Here is a 16,881-nt window from a genome sequence, read left to right on the forward strand (position 1 = left end):
GAACACTATAGTGCTTTCAGCACATATCACTCAGTAAAAGTATTAACATGAATACATTTTTCTCGTGTGAGGTTCCTGCATCTGTGCCATTATCTGCTATCAGATTCCAAACATTGATATTGAATTCTTCCCCTTTCCTGTACAGTGAAAATAGATGGAAACATGAACAAAGGGGTAACAAAAACAAAACCAGCTTGTTTAGCACCTCTCAGACTATTCATCTCAAGACCCCTCCATACCATCTGTGAGACTTCTGTTTTCACCAACATAGAACAGATTTCTTTAAGAGTTATCAGAAACCTATGAAACACTAACCCATGCTCCAAAGCAGGACTAAACTGTTAGTAAATTATGAGATGAAAAATAAATTCTGATGCATTACAAAGAGGATATCCAGAAAGGTACTCAGGAATTGCCATCTCTACCCGAGTATTCCTGCAGCAAATTATGTGGTTATTCCAAAACCTATTTAAAGAGCTGTTCATTTGGATTAGACTCAAAGGGATAGGGAATTTTAGTAGTCCATTAGTAACACCAGTGCAGTGGTTAATTATTCTCACAATTAAAATAAATCTGTAGATTTTTTTTTTCTTATTTTGAGTGTTTCTGGCTTCTACTGCTAACTGCTAAATCTTATCATATTTCTCTGTCTATTAGATTAAAAGGCCCTCAACTATCAGATATCTTCTCCCTGAGTAAATACTTATGGGTGGTGATTAAATCTCCTCCTAACCTTCTCTCCGATAAGCTAAATGGAGCTCCTTTGATCTTCCAGTACACAGCATATTTCTCAGAATAAAGGTCGCTTTCATGCCTCCCTGGGGACTGCTTTCCAAGTCTGCAGCATCCAGAGGTTTCAGAAGCAGTTCTTCTGATACTGTATACAGCAATAGAACCATTCACCTACTCTTGCTCAGTGATTTTCTAGCAAAATCATCCAAGAAATAACCTTAGTCCTTCTGGCTAAAGTAGAACACTGGTATAAACACTTCCAAATTACTTCATCTCATTATTTGTAACAACTCATCTAGTTCTCTTTGAAGTCACTACATCTCACAATATAATGCTCCATTTCATAAGAGTTACGTTATTTCTTGTGTGATTGTCTGCCCCATTATTGTATCATGCATTTGTTCTGTTGTGCAGTCAGGGTCACCTCTTCTTAAAATTATTCATTTAATTGCGTAAGTAAATCTCATCTTTTATTCACTTACTGAGCTGACAGCTCTACAGAAATTCTCAGAACCCCATGCTAAGAAGTGGGTGGTTCCCAAATGCTCAAGTGCCCATGCTTCATGTTCTCTGATGTGGTTATCCCCAGTGGCAGCAGCCACCAGGGTACTGACTCTTACACAGATCTTGTGACAAATATTGACCTGAATCAAAGCCCCATTTGGAGGCAGCTAAACAGAAAAGGAGACTTTGTGAGGCCAGGGACTCAGCAGTCTTTCAACATACTAAACTGCTCCTACCATTGGCATGGCAGATGAACATTGGCAGGGAGGAAAGACTCTTTCTACCAAGCTGAATAGAGCCTAAAGTTGACTAGAGTGTGATTTCGATTGTAGAAGCAAATCAATGACTGCATATCCAAAGCTCACTCCATCCTCACCCTTCAACACTATCAATGTCAACAGGGATGAAGTAAAATGCATAGTCCCCGCTCCACCAGAGCATAAGCATAACAAAGGGGGAAACTGTGGCTCTGGAGAGTTGCTATCCAGAATGCTTCCTGTAGAAGCAAAGCTTGGAGCCAACCCTCAAGGCTCAATCTCATTAGTCACAAGAAAAGTGTAGAGGTTGCCATGGAAATAGCCATGGTCACATACAGGTTCCTCTGAGACACTGCAATCACTGTTTAGTTAAAATATAACAATTTAGCAATCTCCATAGCATAAAATGGCCTGATAGCCTAAGAGTTCAAATCAATCTTAATTTATTTTGGCTTTAGGTTTTCTGTGTTTTTGTTGTTGTTGTTTGTTGGGGGGGCGGAGGGGTTGATTGGTTAGTTTTTGTATGTTTGTTTTAACGCTACATGTGATTACAAATGTTCCACATAAGAAACTGCATACAACCACTTGTCTTATCGGGCCAAGTGCAAAGAGATCAAAATCTGTTCTGTATTGCTTAATTCCACATGAAACACAATAAAACCCATACATCAGCAACACCTCCAAAGCTATAAGCTTTTCTCTCCTACAACATATAGGAGTGACTTCATATCTTTTAGCATTCAAGAGTGTAAGGAAACACTAACAGAATGACTTGTGAGAGCATGCACTAGTGCTATGAAAAACTCTTCTGTCCATACATACCCACTCACAGATAGACAGCTTGCTCTGCCAAGTATTTTTCACCCACATAAATTTTTAAAGCACTGGCATCTCTGGAATAACATTCATTCTTTATAGGGCTCCATAACTTCATTATTAAGTAATGCCTCCATTAAGTGAGAAAGTAGCCGTGCATTTCATCTATACAGTATATTCACATTCACATTAGCAATTCATGTTGATATGCATGCACACAAAAAAAAAAAAAGCATACAGCTGTCATCATTTCATTCGTGTGCCCTTTTATGCCCCCTCATTATTATTCCTAAAGCTTGAAGCAGTCCCAAACATTATAAAATATGCATTAGCTTATTCCATCATGTACTCTGCTCTTTATTTAGCAAGGCATTCAGGTGCTATCTTTTCGTTTTGTAATGACACTGATGATATGAAAGTGAAGATAAGGGAGGCTGCTGTTCAGAAGAAAAACATGAATATGAAGCTGAAATGATCAAAAAGTGAACACAGGCAATTGGACAAGGTCTGTTTATACAAGCATGCTTGCCTAAACCATACAAATCTAACAGTTCACATCACTCCAAGGTCTACCTGTTAAGCCACGTTTGGATTGTGTGGTAATAACTGCCATCAGCAAGGGGACAAGCAAGATTCTGCAACAGCTCAAATTGCTGGCAGTTCATTAAAGCATTTCATTTGCAGAGATACCTTCTGGGTCTGTACCAAGTCCAATGACATTATGTTATACTCATCCATAGGTAACAGTTGTGCATTTCTAGATCAGCTATCCTCCTGCTACTTTCACATCCTCACTGATCTTATCCTTTCTCCCCCTTCACATGGCAGGAAAAACTTGCACCTGGCTTGCATTTGTTCTTTCTGCTCTTATTCTGACACTTGTATGTCAGTGTAAGCTGTCTTTATAATTGTATTTGGCATCTCCTTTAAAAGGTCAAGAATATGAAATCTCCCCATTTAGCCATTTTACTCCAGTGAATGCCATTTTTTCTTGTACTTTTTTTATTTTTAAATCACAAAATCCCTTGGAAACTCATGATACAATCATTTCCTTGCTACCTGTGGTGTGTACCTTGGGTTTGTATGTTCCAACACTCTTTGAATTATAAGAAAGCATTAAATTCAAATCCATTTGTAATTCATAAAATAACTGTCCAAGGTTAAAAAAAAAAAAAAAAAAAAAAAAAGCTCCTCTTACCTCTAGATTCATGGAACTCCAGTGTAACATGTGCATCAAACCCAAGGCTGAAGTAATTATTGAAGACACTGAGTGGAAGCTATAATTGGATAATAGAAAGACATGTAAAAATAACACAAATTAAATATTCCGTGACACACCAGGCACTAACTATTTTAAATCCGGCACCTCATGAAAAACTAAGGAAATGGAATACATCAGGGAAGTGTATGCAGAAGTTGTTCTGAAGCCTAGTAATAGCTTGTGGAAGATATTCAAATACAAAAGCCTAAAGAACACAAACACATCTACAGAGTTTTATGATCATATAAGTATCTTTGTAAACACATCACAAGGTTCTTCATTTATTTTCTCATTGAGATTTCCCTGAACATTACTCCACTTAACATGTCAATACAAAGGTTTTCCTAATTGCTGGCACTTCAAGCTCAGCATTGCGAATGAAACTCAAGCTGTGTTCTTCCTGCTTCATATATAACCAGGAGCAATGCAAGTCCCAGACAAGAAGGCCTAATTCTACTGAGGATGCATGAAGCAGGGAAGAACGCATCTGGCCTCTTCATCATTATACTGACCCATCATGGCCATAGAGAGATAAAAATAACATCCAACAGATAAACTGGAAATTATAACTGAGAAGAGGAAAATGGTGCACAGAATCATTTTTTGATGATAGTGACACTTTCAACATCTCCAGTCCAAATGACGTACCACTACAAATGTGATCCCCTCACAAAGATTTTACTGTTCTTCAACTCTCAAGGTACACTAATGGAGATCATATGGAGACCCCCACAAAAAGATGTTAAATCTAAACATACACTACTCCTTGCTGAAACGAAAGGAACAGTTGGTATCCATCAGCAGAATCCTAAGGAATATAATTCTACATCACTTTTTAGATGTGCCTCTAATGGATGGTGGTCATACTATTCCTTCTCCTGCCACCTCAGGTTAACTAGAGAAAAAACAGTGACCTTTTAGATAAGATGCCATGGGGGTTTTGCCAGAATTTGGTTCTTGAGATAAATGTTTGAAGTCTGAGAGTATAACAATAAATACGATGGCTGATATGCATTATGGTTCGCATGTCACTGGAAGCACTGAGACAATAAAAGAGCAAAAGGTGAAGATGCAACTAGAAAATTAAAAAGTTTTGGAACTTCCCCACTCATACATCTTATGGTGTATCTCAAAAATCCTCTTAAGCATACTATAGTGTCCCTGGGAAAAAGAAGGCTCTAACCTTACGAGCCCCATCCTCCAATTCATCCTGCGGTAAATCTGGGTTGCGCTCAACCTGGAGATTCCACCGGTCCAGCTGGACAATGGTTCCATCTTCTACATGGCACAGGATCTTGGACACTGGTTCATCCGTGTAACCCTGGCAGTGGAATGAGTGTCACCAGAATATCAGCCATGGATAGCCAAAGCAAAGCAAGTTGTTCACCAATTACCTGGAAGACCTCCCTCTTTTCATGCAGATTTAAAACAGTGGACAAACGTTCTTTAGAACACCTCAAAATATTGCTAAATTTTGATATATGAAACATTTTGAAAAACTGTTGCTTAGGAACATAAGTCTTGGACAGGCATGGTAAGACCATAATGAGAAGAACCAGAGTGTGTTTGCCCTTTATGAAATAACTCCAGTGTGTAGTTAAGGATAAATATTGAGAGGAAAAAAAAAAAATGTTAGATATATGCTTAAAATATAAATCTACCTATTATTCTCAGTATTTGGCCTGAAATACCAGACAGATGTGTCTATGCCTACTCTTATTACAACAATTACATCATTAATAATTCAAGCCACCAAACTGGAAATTGAACTGAGCTGTTGTGTGCAAGTGAAGCAGACCTTGCAAGAAGCCCCACCAGCTATTTTAGCCAAAAGGAAGTTCCACACTACTACACTATAAATAAGAGCAGCAAGTTGAGAACCCACATGTAAGGGTAACCCCAGTCAGTGCTTACCCCACCCCAGTTGAGGGTGCGGGCAAGGTCATTCCCAGTGCCAAGTGGAAGGACAGCCACGGGAGGCTGGGGGTTGAGCTGCAGTTCATCTAGGATGGAGAGGATCCACCCAACCTATAAAACCAGAAATGCAAAAAACTGTTAGTCATGATGATGAAGAGGGAAGCAATGAAGGAAAAAAATGCATGTTTTAGTTGTATCCCCACCACACAAAAGTTCAAATAAAGCAAAAGAGAGAAGGAAAAATTAGGATATCAGAAATTTAACTGTACAACTGCCCCATCCAAGGTTTTGCCTTCCAGAGAGCTAGTAAAGGAGTCTTCATGAAGCTCCTGTGCAAGCAGAAGCAATAGGATGTAAACACGGGCTATTGTTAAAGGCACACAGAGATTCTAAGGAATGTCAATAGAGAAGTTGCTATTCTTAAGAAATAATAGCACATAGAATCATGCCACGTATTTTTAAGGCTGCCTAAAATTTTTCTTAAAAATATAGTAAGTTAAAATTAATGAAGAGTGATTAACAATGAGTTAGGAATAATATGGACAGCTCAAGCAAAATATTTTAAATTACCCTTACGCTAAAGGAAACTAAAACTTTGAGAACTGCCATGAAAGAAGACTCAAGAGATGCTTTAGAGCAGCATGGCATCTCAGAGCATGTCCTGGAATAAAAGGTCCCAGTCAGCTCAAGCACTGATTCACCCAGAGGTCTCCCATTCCCCAGATAATTCATACCTTAGTGCTGAATTATTTCACTGTGAGCAAAACATAATATAAATATATATATTGATACAGGACTTGTCTTGATAAAAGATGAGCTAAACTATAATGCTGAGGACTGACCACTGTGGGTTGGAAAAATGAGTCTGGATCTTTTGCACCATAAGCCATTGGTTATTTTAGAAAGCTGATTCTCTCTCTTCCCCTGTTCAGGACTACATAAAACTTTTCAATACAAATCTGGCTAAAAGGAACAAAGTACCATAAATGTTTTGTTTTCTTTAAAAGGTAATTTCCATCAGTGAAAGGAGTGTTGCTGAAAATATTCTCAAGCTTTTTATGACTGAAATTCTTGCTCTAAGAAAATAGCACCATTACTTAGGTTAATTCTCAACTTTAAAAAAAAAAAAAAAGTTAAAAGAATATGGGGTGCATTTTAAATAATGATTATTAAAAAAAAAAAAAAAAAAAAAAAAAGCAGATAAATATAAGGGGAAAAATATATATATATATTTTTCCTGATACCAGTGTTCAAAGATGCCATCACTACTGAAAATGTAAGGTTTTAAAAAGACATGAAACTACTGACTTCACCTGGAAAGGACTTCTCTTCTTCCAACTATTATTTCTGTGATTTCAAATCTTACCAGATTGTCAGAGGTAAGTAACCTTCCAAAAAATAAGTCCTCTGGTATTGAGAATGGGAGAGAGTAGAGACTTATATAATTCCAGAACTATTTGAAGAGCCCTTTGTCATTGTCACTGACTTAATCCATACATCTGCACCTCCATCTCACACTGGGACAGGTAACGTTACAAATACCAACCACTTTTGTAAATGCTTGTAACTGATAAACAGAAACTTCAAATTACTAATTTATATTTACAACATTGCTCTTTAATTTGAGGTCATTTCTAAACCTTGTTTTATAAAACATCAAAGATGTTTTATAGTCAATGATGAAAAAGAGTATCACTTCACTCTAAAAGGAAAGCTCCTGACTGCTTTGAAAGCTTACACCCTAGAAAGGAACAACAAGTAGCGATAATGGAAAAGTTACAATAAGTTCTGACTCACCTCAATAATGCAAGATAACATCTGGTCTCATTGAATATTCACTAAGTCCATTTGAGCCAGATTTCTCATTTCTAGATGTAATGGCTTTGGGAATAGCTAGATATTAATTTGCTTCAAACTGAGAAGCAGCAAAGGTAATAGTCGAGCGCTGCTCATACTAATGAGAAGGTGCTGCCCCCTGTTGCTTGCAATGCTCAGTGAAGAAAAACCAGGATGCTAAGATTCAATATAGTTGTATTAATTTCTATTTTAATTTTTTCAGAAAAAATAAGGTTTTCCTCCTATTAAAATTCTGGCTTCCTCAGACAGCAACTGCAAACACTTTCAGAAACAGACTGAAAACCTCTCTTTTTTGCAGCTAATACCTCTTTTTTTGCAGTAATACCTCACAGGTTTTTCAAGGAGTGTTCCCAGTTCAGTGACAGTAATATCTTATTGTCCCAGGTACCAGAAAGATGGCATTCAAATCACATTTTTTCTTTATTCTTTCAGGGGAAGCACTAGAATTAATAACCTTTACATCTGGGGGTTTAAAAGAACCCACAGAAGCTGAACAGAAGCTTTCCCCAGAAATTCAAGCAGAGAGTGTTTCAGAGCAGGTTCGGCTCACTTATTAAAAACAAAAAAAAATAAATAAAACCAAAAATTATATATATATTAAAAAAATAATAATAATCTGTTTAGGTGCCCTAAATATCTTCTTATATATATATTTATATTTATATATCCTGGCCAACCATTGTACCTTTCAGCCAGAAATGCATTTTATATGGTTATGAATATTATATCTATGTGGTTATGAGTATTATATCTATATGGTTATGGTTATATCTATATGGTTATGAGTATTATCAAATGTTATGTCTGGGGAACTGAGCTTCACAGAGACTAAAGGTCAGTTTTTCAACTGTATTTTGACACTCGGTGGCACAGAGTGAGATTTATAATATTCTTAAGTACTGGCAAGATTAACACAGTTGTAATTACTTCATTATTACTCTTGGCCTCCAGGCCCCAAAACTGCAAGAGCCTGTCCTCATCTGAAGGTGCCTAAATTCTTTAAAGATCTGATCCTACTCACTTATCCAAGAACACATAGCAATCAATGGCAAGGAAACTACTGAACCTAAATCTTCCAGATTCCAGGCTGATAGTATGACCACTTCCTCACAGTGAATTTTTAAAGAAAGTGAGGAAACTTGAGGCACAGAGACCCCATTTGACAGTACTTAGACATCATGAAGACAACAGCAGAACATGACAGAAGTTAAGATTTAATGACCCCCAGACACTAATTTAACCTGTTAGATCCTCAGATCTGTGCAAATATTAAGAGAAAGCCAACAAAGAAGGTCTTTATTTTGTAAGCGTTGCCAAATCTTAATGCGTAAAGCAGACAGAACCTAGGACATTAGGACAGAATGATATAGCCCCATCACTAAGCAGGCCAGATCACATAGAAAAGACAAAAAAAAAAAAATTAGTAGATTTAATAAATGTAAGGTAGGTTATCTAGCTCTGCAGGCACCACAAGGTGGGAAACCCATGACTGTGACCCCTTTCATCTCTCGGCAATGACCAAAGGACTGCCAGGCACTGGTCACCTACCGTCCCATCCCCACCACAGGCCAGGATCCGCAGGTTTGGCACTTTTCTGTACAGCTCCAGCCTGGTCGAGAGAGGGAAAAAAAAAAAAAAAAAAAAAAAAAAAAAGTGAAAAAAACAAAAAAGTCAATAGAACAATGCAAGTAATATTTATGCATTTTGCTGAGTGACAGTTTATCAGCCACTTATTTCTCTCTAGAATATTATCAGTGGCATAGAGTGGAGGTAGAAAAATAAAATTTAAAAAAATGAGATGAGGCCTTCTTTCACAGCTAGACAACCCCTCCTGAGAAGTATTTTATCTGTTTAACATGGGAACATGTAGTCTGAAAGGCCAGATGCTCTTCTCCCTCTGGAGATGATAACACCTTGCATTGTCCTCTTATCCTAAGGCAACAAATGTAAACATTGGGGTTTTTAAACCAAACATAGTGTTTCTCATCAGGGCATGCTGAGCTCTATTTCTGAAGCGTTTAGAGCATGACAGCTCCTTCAACTGATAATTGTATTTCTTTAATACCATGGAAGGCAATATCACCTAACAGAGCTCCTTCTCTGGCTATCTGATATAAGATACCAAAAGGAAAGCCAAAAAAGGCCTGTTCTATCAGTTGTGTGAAAGAGAGGCCTAATTAAACATCTCCCAGTGGAGGGGATACATTCACAGGTAGAGACATAGTGAACTGAGGATCTAATTCTCCTTTAACTCCATTACACAACTCTGAAAACCATAAATCTACTTGAATGCTTCTGTACATCATGAGAACAGAGGCAGGTGTTTCAGCAGGAAAAAAATAAATAAAAATGAGTGCTTTAGAAGTATGAATAGCAAACACTTGGTCCATTCATATAGGTAAATATATGATTTTAAATTATCAGTGTCCTTTTGTGCTGCCTAGGTTGTCAAAATATCACTGAACAGATAGTTAAGTAAAGCAAAAATCATTATCTCAAATAAAAATTATCTCAAATAACTTTTAGCAGTGAGAATCACCCCTTTAAAGACAGGTCCTCCTGAGGGACACTCACCCTTCAACCACTGCCCAGATAAGCAGCATCAGATAGTCAGCAAAGGGAAGATAGTTGCATGCTGCTGTCATCTATGGGAATATAAAAGCAGCTTCACCCCTTCATAATGATCAGCCACTAGTCAATGGTCAGGCATTGTGGGATCCACAGCACATAGACTCTACTGAGATTTAGGCATAGTGTACTGTTGAGTGAACTCCCTACTTCAAATATATGAATCTGGTCACCTGTGCAATTGCCTTCAGTTGGTGCTCTGATGTACATTTTAAAGCTGTAACTATGAACAAGATTCAATGATGTTTTCCTAATACATGATTTTGTATTAAAGGATAGCCTTCTACAGGTTTGTCCTTCTTCTCTTGTAGACAGAATTCTTAAAACATCATCTATGTATCTGCTTACAATATGAACAGGAGATCATGTAGCATCCTTTATCTCTGCTTCTGTCACTTGCTGTGGGCACTCCCAAGTCATTTAACAAAAGGAACAACAATCAAAATCTGGCCAATAGAGGGTGCTCCTTGACAAATGTAAAAGATTGTATCTCAATAACCAAGCTGCCATACCTCTCATACATCTATTAGAATGGTGTATATACCATCCCCATCTTGTTTCATATGAACTACCTTTTCTTGAATATTTTCCTTCACCCACAATACCAGAACATCAACTCCAATTGGTTGTCTCCACATATGTATATACATATTTATTTAGATATACATCTTTATACATGAGGATGGAATTTGCAGACAACACAACAGAAAAAATGTAATAGAAGTAACCTCCTATTTAACAGATAACCTACTAACTTGTCATAGATAATTTGAGTTTGAAGGAACTTCTAGTTCAGCTCCAGCTCAAAGCAGAGTCAACACAGATCAGACCATGTTTCTCAGGGTTTCATCAAGCTGGGGCTCAAAAATCTCCTCATATGAAGAGAACCTATTCCAATGGGTAACCGTCCCCACAGTGAAAAAGTCTTTCATTATATCCAGATGGATCCCCTCTCATTTCAAGCATCTCTTTTGACAATTTGTCCACTGTTTCTTGCCCCTCCTGCCATGCTGCTGTAAAGGGTCAGGCTCTGTCTTCTCAGTAGCTTCCTCATAGGTATTTAAAACAAGTGTTAAGACCCCCAAGCCTTGTCATTTTCATTCACATGATTAAGGACCTTATCTGAAGTCATTTTAAGGGCTTAACTATACTCTGAAACTCTGATTCTAGATAACATATATCAGCATCATTAGTCTACCAATCTATCCAAGTTAGATGTTCATCTGCTTTCCTGATATAAAAAGAATTATGGTTCACATGGTGAGTGCTTGAGGACTTACGCATCTTTTGGCCCTTCCTGAGAGAGATCAAAGACTTGGCGTGGATTCAAATACCACATAAACGTTTGGAGAATCTTGGTGCCCTGGGAAAAGAGAAAAATTAAAGGAAGGGAAATTATGAATTGTATAATGATTATTAGAATTAATAGTGCTCATTATTCACTATATTTGGACTGCTTTTCCTTCCTCTGTGCTTTATAATGCAAAAATAAACCAATAAAAATACAAAATAAAAAGTGGTGTAGCCGATGACCCCCCAATAGAGACCCAATAATTCATGCAGGGTGCACATGTATACATATAAATTGAATTTAACCACACAGATCACTAACAGTTCGCAAGAACAAGAACTCGGGTTCAGACCAAAGATTCATTTCCTACAGAAACCTGTTCTACCTCTGACCACATGCAACTATAAACCTCTGTTATCCCACTCAGCCTCAGCCTGCAATCCATGACAGCAAAACGATGAAAAAGCTTGCAGGCAAAGTCACCACAGTGAACAGTGTCCTACCCAACATCCAAGCAATTATGCTTCTTCGACATCCTCCATCACCACCATGAACACTTATAACTGTAAGCTTCTACTATCTTGTGAAGCAGAAACCAAGGACTCTGTGGGCAGTAGCTGCACCACTGCTCCCTCAACTTAGTGCAGATTGGTCAACCTTTCACCGAAATATCACCTGGTTCTATAAGGTATACTACAGGAACAGAAGTGATTTATTAAATGCCATAACAATGTGGCATTTCACATTCATTGGGCTTTCCTCATAAAATTACATCATATTTTGCATAAAAGAAGTCTAAGACCGTTCACCAGGAATCTAAAATTTCTGTGGAAAGTTGAGTTCTGAAAACTTCCAAAATAATACTTCAGATTCCTTTCGGCTTGAGACAACTGCTCATATGTTCAAGTATCCTTTCCTTCCACTTCAATAGAATTAGATGGAGGTATAATGGGCATTCAACAGCAAGCACTTCTTTTAGGAGACTGCAATTCAGTTGCATAGAGTTCTTATTCATAATGGACTGAGAACTATTCTTATCTGCAGAAACACTTATTAGACTAAACCTTACCTGGTTCCCTCCACTTTTTGGATTGACAAAAACCAGCAATGGTTTCATGAGTGGAGAGGAGATAGGCTTTATCACAAATGGCCGACCTTTGTTATCCTAAGAAACAGAAGCAAGAAATAACTTTAGTAAAAGCTACATAATGGGTAAACTTCCCTGGCATAACACATGCAGAAGACCCAAAACTACTTTGGGTGTTGGAAGCAGCATAGCCATGATAATATGGTGCTCAGCTGAGACTAAATGTATCCAGCTAAGACAATTTAGTAAGAAAATAAGTAAACCTAACCATAGGACCATTAGTATGATTTTTTTCTCTGTGGCCCAACGTCAAATTTCACACAAGCAGAATATCTCCAACTGGAGATCAACCAAGGGAGACATTCTCCAACTGGACCTGCAAACCACCCCCAAACTGAGACCCTTGCAGTCAATACACTCACCATGGATTTCACAACCCCATTTTTACAATCCTGTTCCACCTAGTTGAAACCAGGTGACTAAGCTGAGTCTTTTACACCCCAAGGGAATACTGTTTCATTAGTCTGGTGGTAGTCCTGGAGTCTGCTATGTTGTTTCTTGAAAAAATTAATTCAGCAAATAAGAGACTTCTCATGAGTTTTTGACAAAATATGTCTTTTCTCACAACATATTCAGTAATATGAAATTTTGCAGTAAAAAATAATATTTTTTAAATATATATATATAAAAAAAAAAGTAAAAAAAAAAAAAACTTTAAAATCTGCATTTATATATTCAAATAAAAGGAGACTGATTTTCAAAGCTCTGAAATACTTACTTCATTGCCTCTTTTGCTGGCTTTTCTTTTAAAAGATGTTCTCTTCTTTCGTCGCGTTGAAGTCTTTAATGAGTTCTATGTCAAAGAAAAAAAAAAACAAAACACATGAAAAGCAAAACAAAATTGAGAAGACAGGCACAGACAGAGCCCCTTTATGAAGCTCTTCCATGCATGTCCACTTGGAGAATGATAAGAGTATTTGGCTCATGCTCAAGATTTAAATCACATGCGCTGCATGCTTTACACTTCCACACCACCGTTTATGGAGAAAGCCACACACGGAGACCAGACTGGTGCTTTGGAACTGGAAACTTTCCCACGCTGTGAGGGGGGAAAAAGATCAGATGCTCCCATAGACTCACATAACACCACATGTTGTACCTGCCAACCCTCCCAATAGGGGTAGGAGACGCCCATTTCCCCTTCGGGGCTCCAGTCTCCTGCCCAATCAGGCTCGTCTCCTGGTATGGAGACCACCTGCATAAAGATGTAATAAAAAACATGATAAATGAGATATTTTTCATGTTTTTTTGTGTGTGTTTTGGTTTTTGATTTTTTTTTTGTTTTTTTTTGTTTTTTTTAGGAAAGAAAGCAAGTTTTAGCACTGGCAACCACTATGACTCAACATAACATAGGCACTATGGTGTATGATGCTGGCACTGCAGAGATAGTTCCAGCTTGTCAGGAAGCTTGTGTGATCATCTGGTGAGGAACAGTGTGACCTGTTAACATTTAAGGATTTGTGGTTTTTGTTTGTTTGCTTGGTTTAAATAATATCACTGAACCACAGGGAGAGGGAGGGGATGGAATGCAAAATTGCTTGCATTTTTGCAGAAACTAAAAAAAACTGCAGCTAATCCAGGTTGGTAATAGCCTACTTAATAACACTGAACCATAAAGGTCTTCTGGTTGATAAGAACATACCAAAAAAGGAATTATTGTTTTTCCTTAAAATGTATTACCTGATATCATATCAGCACGAAAACCTTTCCTTTTCCATATGAATGAGATTTTGTATTATAGGAAATAACGTAAATATTTCCCAAGTATTTCAGCTCTTAGTCTATGCATTACTAGGAAAGAAAGTAACACAGGAAATTAAAAGAAAGTTAATTGATTTTTTCTGGCTTCAAGAGGGAAGCAAGATCACTCAGCTCATCCAGAAGTTAATTTCTGTCCCAATGTTATTCAAAAGTGTATTCAAAAGAAATTAATGATCAGAGATCACCAAGCCTGTAAGTAGTGATATGTCCCTACTTAATCCTGTTCACTAAGCAGTAATGCCATTATGTTAATAAGAAAAGGTACTAGATTCTCTCTTGGTATACCTAACAGCTACTTCCAGAATTTCAAAACCCCAGTACAACACATCAGATGCAGAAGTTAGTGTTTCCTGGCTTCTCTGAAACGTGGAAACATTAACAGTTAATTTAAATCGCTAAAGACACTATCCTCTTCTTTTTCAACCAGACCAAGAGAAGCCTGCTGTAGAGCAAAAGGTCCCAAACTTTTTGTCACCTCCCAACTTTTCTTGTGGACATTGATGTATTCGTGCCTCATTGCTTACTGAAAATACTGAAGAAAATATGGCTCAGCAAAGCAATTCCTTGGTATTTGCCCTTTTATGTCATAGTTTGAGAAACTATCTAAGAAGGCATTCTTATTCTTCCCTACTCTGATACCAAGTGATCTTGAAAACATGATAAATCATGAAGACTGCACTGACCACAGAAGTGGATGGACAGTATCACCTTCATAGTCTTTCATTGCCCTACATAGGAGTCAGACTGAAGGTAGACAAAAGTCTTTATATCAGTATAAAGGTACAGTACATTGGCCTCAGAGCTCCAACAGGCAGCCGCAAGCAGTAGGGTTCTTGGCCTATTTTCTCAGCTGATTTCTGTTAAAGGATCCTCCCTGAAGTGGGGCAAAATAGGACAGATGAGAGATTAGTCTATCCACAGTTATATCTTCCCAGCTACCTGCTGAAAGGTCATGGGCATATCAAGACTTTTCCTTGTGCTCCAGTCTCTCCCGGTGTAAAATTTAAAATACTTATCTTATTGGTAATGTGCAGTGAACTCTACGGGCAAATCATAGCCTGTAACTCAAGTCAGGTATTATGTCAGGAAAGTACTTAACTGTACCACTTGAAGGACTGTACATGTTATTCTGCCTCCACAATAGATGGACTTAAGGCCAGTGAAATTCTTCTGGAAAGAGTAAAGATAGTTCAACAAAGTATTGCCTACTTCAACAAATAATTTAAAGACTGTTTAAGTGTAATTGTCATTAAATCCCATCATAGCATAACACTTTTCTTGCCTATGGTTGGGTTGGGAAGAGGCATACAACTATATTACAGAAAGGGTTTTAGTCTAAGCCTCCATCATAATATTTTTTTCATTTCTACACTCAAAAAGCAATAACATATGTTACCACACAACTATGTTATTTTGCTTTTCTTTTTTTTTAGCATGCTTATGTATATAGTGTTAAGAGAACCTAAATCTTTGTTATAATAATGATAACTGCACATCTATAGCAGACGAAAGGCAAAAAGCTGATTAAACATATGCAGGTTCTCTTTGCAAACATGCAGAATAACAGCCAAGAGTAATCATCAGTCTTCACACATGGAACTGAAGAAATGGATGTGTACTACCTTGTCCACATAACAAGGTGATGAGTATTTTTACAAACATATAACGTTATTCAGCATAATACTTGATAGCAAAGCATACCTTTAACTGTGCACCATAAGTAAATCCTAACTTGCATCTAGAGAGGAAACCTCTCCTTTGTGGATGTCAGTTTGGCCATCTTCAAAGAGAGATTTTTGGTATTATTGCATGGTCACTATAGTTCTAAGCAAGCTTAGCTAAATGAACAAAAGAATTAGAGTCCTTGCATGGTATTGGTTGGTGTGAGGGCCACAGACTATCTTGAGCAGATTTAATGAACCCATTCAACCTTTTCCTTTGCAACATTTAAGTCTTCACTTTCAAAGGCTTTTGACATGTTGGGCTTCAAATGATGTAAACAATTAACAGCTTCTGAGAAGGTCAATCTTGACCATCTTCTGGTTGTTCACAAACTGCAGTCGGGCAAGACAGCTGTAGCCAGCAATTGAGGAAAGAAATAAACTCAGAAGTATAAAGATTCACTAACACTTTTTGAAGGTCCTTGAAGGAGGAGTAGAAGGAGAAAATATGTTTACTCACCTTGAAGAGGAAAAATAAAATAATAAAATAAAATAAAATGGAATCTTACAGTTACTGCCTTTGCCTTCCCAAACAGAAGAGAGATGGAATTATTAAGTTCATCAGCCAGATGTACACCTTCTCATTGTCTTCTTTTCTCCCAGAGCATACGCACAGATAGTCTATTCCTAGCACTAACACCACTTGCACTACCAAGCCTGACTTATAACAAAATGTGACAGGTCAATAGGGTTGACAGCTTTCACAGACTAGAAGACAGAATTGATTTGAACCCCAGGAAATCAGAGGTGGTATCAAAGTGCTGCTAACACAGTACATAAATACTGGAAATCAGTAAAGGCATTACGGAATTGGCTCACATTCTGAATAAAATGAAATCAGTACCGGGAATTTTCCATTTATGAAAATGGGTCATTACAGACAGGGCTACCACCTATCCCAGAACTATTTGAACCATTTGTAATATTCTTGTTCTTGCAATCAATTGCTTGCAAGCAGCAAAAACTCCCCGCTTAGAAAGTTAAGGGTA

At 37.6% G+C, this 16,881-nt stretch overlaps 1 protein-coding gene across 4 annotated transcripts in view; it reads right to left on the reverse strand.

Annotated features, from left to right (window-relative positions):
* DGKI (diacylglycerol kinase iota) overlaps positions 1–16,881 on the reverse strand; it is a 174,806-nt gene that overhangs the window by 95,314 nt on the left and 62,611 nt on the right. For 3 of the 4 annotated variants that reach the window (XM_084303472.1, XM_084303471.1, XM_084303473.1), the window contains exons 9-15: positions 13,129–13,203; positions 12,333–12,428; positions 11,253–11,335; positions 8,893–8,953; positions 5,485–5,598; positions 4,754–4,891; positions 3,508–3,586 (exon numbers count right to left, since the gene is read on the reverse strand). In XM_084303472.1, coding sequence (XP_084159598.1) covers positions 3,508–3,586; positions 4,754–4,891; positions 5,485–5,598; positions 8,893–8,953; positions 11,253–11,335; positions 12,333–12,428; positions 13,129–13,203 — 646 coding nt within the window. Of the gene's footprint in view, positions 1–3,507; positions 3,587–4,753; positions 4,892–5,484; positions 5,599–8,892; positions 8,954–11,252; positions 11,336–12,332; positions 12,429–13,128; positions 13,204–13,509; positions 13,606–16,881 lie in introns of all 4 variants that reach the window. The other variant, XM_084303474.1, reaches the window with a different exon arrangement.

This window comes from Netta rufina, assembly GCF_964035555.1.
Source record: "Netta rufina genome assembly, chromosome: 1".
Classification (NCBI taxonomy): Eukaryota; Metazoa; Chordata; class Aves; order Anseriformes; family Anatidae; genus Netta; species Netta rufina.